At 44.1% G+C, this 6,003-nt stretch overlaps 1 protein-coding gene across 1 annotated transcript in view; it reads right to left on the bottom strand.

Moving 5' to 3' along the window:
• Positions 1 to 1,810: 1,810 nt before the first annotated feature.
• atf6b (activating transcription factor 6 beta) overlaps positions 1,811 to 6,003 on the bottom strand; it is a 59,264-nt gene continuing 55,071 nt past the window's right edge. Inside the window, exon 17 of the mRNA XM_083646281.1 lies at positions 1,811 to 2,103. Within this exon, the coding sequence (XP_083502407.1) occupies positions 1,832 to 2,103 (272 nt within the window). The 3' untranslated portion in view covers positions 1,811 to 1,831. The remainder of the gene's footprint in view (positions 2,104 to 6,003) is intronic.

The raw sequence follows: 6,003 nt of genomic DNA, 5'->3' as shown, positions 1-6,003 counted from the left end.
TCCGCTTCCGGTGTAATTTTTACACAGTTTTAACTTGACAAAAAAAATGTCTATGAGGATTTTACAGCAGAGCCATTCTGCTCTACAGCCGTGTTGTTCGGGTGCTGGGATAACGTAATGCATTGTGGGTAGTCGGCTACTGTGGCTAATGCTAGCGGCTAGCGTAATAGTTACTTTACATGGCAGTAAAACGCCACTGAATGACCAAATTGATTTAACTTTTAATCATTTCGAGTAACACTGTTTCCATACGGACCCCCAGCGTTGGTTAGTTGTTTATAACGTGACTATATTTATAACCTTTATAACGTACTCCAGTTTCCAGTTTATAATTCGGGTCTGCAGCAGAGTATAACAAAGGAAATGGCAAGCTGCAACAATAAGTCATGTTAAACCGGACCTTGTACCCACAATTATTTTTTACAGTGGGGCATTCAAAAATAAGGTGGATAAGGATCACGCAGCTGTTTGACAGACATGAAAAAGGATTTGGGCGATTACCAACACCAAATCACATCAATTATCACATCACAGAAAAAGTTGATTTATTGTTTTGCTCGCAGAAGATGAATCAGGTTTTGCACTTGTACCACACTTTTTAAGCGAGGCCTTTTTGAAACGTATCTGCGTAGCGCTGGAACGTCTTACCGTTCCCAGCGGGAATCGAACACGCAACCCTGTAACCCACTGAACCATAATGGAGCAAAAAGCCACATCTCACTGGAGGCTCTCTGACCCAGCTCTCTCTCTGCTGACCTACACCTGCTGAGGATGTCTGCATGTTCTGCTCTGCGCTTCATACAAACACGTCACCTTTAAATAATCAAACACAGCATGATTTAAGTGCGGTGTGCTGCTCTGTCTGCATCCCACTAGACTCTTTCTTTGCTAGAAATATATAATTATATATTAGGATATTATTATCTACTAAGGAGGCATCAATCTATATGTTCAACCCCGTATCTAATAAAGTTGAGTATCATTTCTAGAGCGGCGTGTAACAGTGGTGGTGGCATAGTAATTGTTGGAACTACTAAACAAATGAATTTATTGGCGTTTGTTGCTCCTGAATTCACACTTTTCAGGAAAATTAAATTAAATGATTTAATAATTCCGCCTAAAGGAGAGAGGTGATTTTGACATGAAAGATATTGGGACAATGTTTTGGTTCTGTTCTGTGTAATCTGATTATTACGTGATTATTACATCTGATGCTACGTTGTTAGCATCAGATGAAGAGATACGGGTCTCAATGTTTCCAGGTTTTCCCCTGACTTTCCTCCTTTAAACCTTTAAACAAGGTTCCTTCTGATTTTCAATTATAAAATGCCTTCTCCAATACTTCCTCCAGACTTTGATTTTGTTTTGAAGAGGTTGTCTGGTGTTCAATATGATTTAAACAGATAGAAATCTTAAAGAGATAGACATCTTTCCCCTGCTAACTGGGTCATATCACTGTATAGATGAAGATTGTTCTTCACAGCCACAAATATCAGAATGTGTGAGATGATTGGCAGGGTTCCTACATGGTTTCAACTTTAAAACTCCATATTTTTCCAGGCAGACCCTATGTTGCATGTATGCATGCTGACAGTGGACCTGAACCACAACATTTGCATACTGAACTCCCCCCCCCGCCCCCCCCCCCCGGGTCGGCCACAACCCGATCCCGGATAAGCGGTTAAAGATGGATGGATGGACTTTTCCCCCCCCCAAATTCCCGAACTACTGAAGACCTGGAAATGATCAAATTAATTTTAATATGTTTCCCGACCTGTGTAGGAGGAACCCTGCCTTTCCTTAACCCATTCCCTTCAGGATGATCGTTGCCTCAGACTCCGTCCGATTGGCTGATGAAATATTCCGCTGTCCGTCGGCGGGCGGGCAGGGGTTGCCGTGGAGACGGGGCGGGGTGGTGCCGCCCCCGGAGTGAAGTGTGGTTACCATGGTGATGGTGGTGGCCGGCGGAGGGGGAAGGGGGCGGGGCTTCGCGGAGGGACGGCGGCACGGCGGAGGACTTGATGGGGACGATGCGTGTGTCCATGACCTCACAGTCCACCTGCATCATCATCTCATAACCTCCAGACGAGTTGTACAGGCTCTCTGCAGGGAGGAACACAGTTTACAATAAGATAGATCGAGACTCCACAAGAGCATCAAAGTCAAGTTTACACTCTGAAATGAATAGTTCCGCAGGAATGAAGAAATGCTGGAAATGCGTCAGCGGGTTCCCACATCTCAAAGGTTTTTGGTTAGATGCCTGAAATGAGGTCTGTGGTTTTCTGGTGATTGTGATTTCTGGCGATCGCATTCACGCTTCAAAAATCATAAAAGTGGTGTTAATTTGTCAAGACTATCTTGCTGAACAAGATAAGTATCATATTAAAGGTCCCAATTCGTGCTGTAACCTCTTAAAAACTTGTGTCTCTGGTCCATAAAACATGATTCTGGATTAATTTGTCGAAAATATAGCAAACCCGTTCGTTCTGATGGAGTTCTCACTTCCTCATCTCGTCGCTTCCCAAGAATGGTCTGTTTCTATAATATATTCAGAACTAACAGTTCCCATTGGCCGCTGAGGGAGAGCCCGCCCCAGGCTCCCAGCGGCCAATCAGATTAGCGTCTGTGGACCAGCACGCTAGGTTGTGTCCACAACTAACGTTAGCAACGAGCTATCGCTAACTTAACGGTTGCTACGCTAAAGAGGACATCTCAAAATGCCTAGACTTACCGAATGCACCTCCGCAGTTGCTGGATCACGTACAGTTGGCGTCGCTCCAGCTAGAAGTGTTAATTTTGTGGCTATAGACAAAATGGTGCAGGTAGCTTGTGTGAGAGAGACCGCGCGCAGTATGCTTAAAGGAGGACTTACCCCCTAGATATGTATCAGAACAGTGATTTGAAAACACCTATGGAAAAAACCAAGAAATTACATATGCTCTTGTCTATACTAAACTCTTTGGCTGTGTTCAAGTCAAGATTTTTTTTCGGAAATCGACGCCATTACAGTTTGCCTACCGCCTCAAAAATAATTTATTTGAGAGGGGCAATATCTTTATAAATATCAACAACTAGTCAACGCTGGTGGTCTGTATGAAAACAGCGTTGCTTAAAATGGTTGAAAGTTATATCAATTTGGTAATTCAGTGGCGAACTAGAAATTTAATTATTTTTCTGCATGTATCTCTATGGCAGCGTGTCTAACTACGTTAGGAGAGCAAAGTGAGGCGAGGCTCGTTTACCGCAGCACACCGCACAATAGGACTAACCCCCGCTCTGGGGTAACACAATGCGAGATTTCTCCACGTAATTCCCTCGTCTAACTAGAGATAAACCGCGCAATGAAATCCGTTTTTAATTTGCGTTTTGGGGCTTTTCGTGATTCGTGTTAAAAGTTACAGCACCTCTGATTTTTCCTCTCAGGGCGCAGGAGGCAGCGCAGGGCAGAGCTCTTCCTCCTCAGTCAGCCGATTCAGTCTGTCCAAACTCAATACCGATATAATCTCAGTAGGAGGGATGCAGGGAAATATATTATAGCCGATGTGTTAAGAGCAGCGTTGTCACGTCGTAGTATAGCGTTATATTTTACATATGCGCTAAACTGCGACGAAATTTGTTTGCGGAAATGTCAGACTGTTCCCATGCAAATCCCCCCGAGGAGCACACACACACAGACAGAGCCAGTCGCTCTGCTCTGCTGACTTCATTTCCTGAAAAGTTGGCGTTGCTTGTACACAGTGACGATATTATATTAGCCGATATGTTTAGAGAAGCTTTGTCACGTTGTCACGTCGTAGTATAGCGTTATATTTTACATATGCGCTAAACTGCGATGAGATTTGTTTGCGGAAATGTCAGACTGTGCTCTCTCTGCTCTGGCCGAGAGAGCCCAGCTGCTGCTGCGCGCGCCCCCGGAGCTTGGGGCTCGTGCATGAGGTTTACAGTACGACTCTCTCCCGCCTGCCTGGGCTGGAGACAGTGCTTCCAACTCGGACTGATAATATAAACATCATCATTCAAGCTTATCCAGGTAAGATATTAATAAAGTAATGACACATTCAGCGGGAAACTAACTATAATTAAGACATGTGCCAACTTTGACGATGTTTGGTTCAGTATTTTAAGAGCAAACTTCAATAGGAATAGGCTTGGAGTTGTGAGGAGCCGAAAGGGTACAGGGGGAGTAGTGGAGTAACTACTGTATCTTGAAATCCCATAGTCTTTGGGGACAACCTGACGTCAGGTTGTACCTAATCTCCCATTCATTTGAGAAAAAAAAAAGCAGTGTTCCACCCTTAGAGGGCGCTTATGCCAGGTATGCTGCTGAAAAATGATACAAATGGTAAAATGGCAACAGTTTGGTGTAGGGGTGCACCGATCGATCGGCACGCAATCTGTATCGGCCGATTTGGACCTCAAATATGTGATCTGCTGTTTCCGATATTCCTTTAATGTTGCCGATCGCATAGCCGATCATGCTGCACGTGAGAAACATGAGGCAGCCCATTTTCATGTCTTCAATGTCTATCGTTTAACTTTCATATTGTGCTCTAACGTTTATATCATTGTGTTGCAAAGCACACGCTTTGCTTTTGTCAGTGTACTCACCTCCATGCACACACCGCACCAGACTGTCAACACACCTCTTGCGTCTTTGAATCACACAAATCAGCTGGTGATTAGAGCAGACTCAGCAGAGAGAAGTTACCTCCAGTCCTCCCGCCTACCGAGGCATTTGCATGCTGTTAAGTCCGTGTGTATTAAAGTCCCAGATTAACGTGGTAGTCGGGGTAGTGCACGCGCACACACAGACAATTTCCACGCAAGCATTGATGTTCCCGCGGGCACTTTGAAGGAAGCGAAAGTGTGCTGCTATGTGGATGTGCGCTCCATTCAGACGGACTTTCTTCCTTTCTTTGGACAGTTGAACATGTTCTAATCCCTCGTGTGTAGCTTGTGATTCTGTTGTTTCTCCCGTCATGTAACCCTGTCACCATTATGTAGATCGCACTCATAGTGCTGCTAATTATAACACTGTAACTCGGCCTCGATGGGCGGGTCGTTTTGATGTTCGTTCGATGCGGATCCCAATGTATGACGGTTATTGTGCATAACCCCGGTTCTATGAGTGGGAGCTCTTTGGCTTTAGTCATGGTTCAAGACTGGTGTTTAAGAGTAACTGACTTACAGTTTACCTAATTATCATTTATATATTATTAGTTGTTAATTATCACTATAATTGGCCTATATAACAGCAAGCTTGGTTACTGACCTGTTTGTATATTTTATTGCCTCCTTTTTCCAGACCACACACAATCCTACTATTCCTGTCATAATGCTGTAAAGAGCCTATACTGCTGTACTGTACTGAAGAGAACTGACAACTAAACGGTTGAACTCCCATCTGTCTCATGTTGGCAGTTTCCTTTAGCCTACAAAATATAAAATAAATATATATATATATATCGGTGATCGGTAATCGGTAATCGGTGATCGGTCGATGATCGGTTGGGCAGATATTTCTCATAGGTGATCGGCAATCGGTGATCGGTGGCAAAAAACGTGATCGGTGCACCCCTAGTTTGGTGTCAAATGTGGAAATTCTGACCAGAATTCTTCACACATCACCCCCAAAGTCATATTGGTTAAAAGCTGAAAAAAAGTGTTTTGGAGGTAAGTTCTCCTTAAGGACCCGCGTGACGTAACATTAACCCGTCTGGGGGAACAGAGTGTAAGGGGCGTGGCTTGAAGGAGACTACAGGGGGAAGCTGGATAGGGACAAATCCAACTCTGGCAGTTCTGAGGTTCTGAGCACTCATTACAGGGAGGGATGACAGCAGTATATATGCATTTACAAGTAAAAACAGCTTTTGCACGGAGTGGGACCTTTAAGCTTTTGTTGACTACTGACCTTATTTCAGGAATCGAACCTAAAGCCCATGTGTGGTGTGTAGTTACTCTTTAGTATAAGTCATTATGATGATCACTGAGCAGAAGTTATGT

The sequence above is a fragment of the Poromitra crassiceps genome (assembly GCF_964638095.1).
Source record: "Poromitra crassiceps genome assembly, chromosome: 11".
NCBI lineage: Eukaryota > Metazoa > Chordata > Actinopteri > Beryciformes > Melamphaidae > Poromitra > Poromitra crassiceps.
The sequence above is the reverse complement of the archived record's forward strand: the minus strand, read 5'-3'. Positions and strand labels throughout refer to the sequence as shown.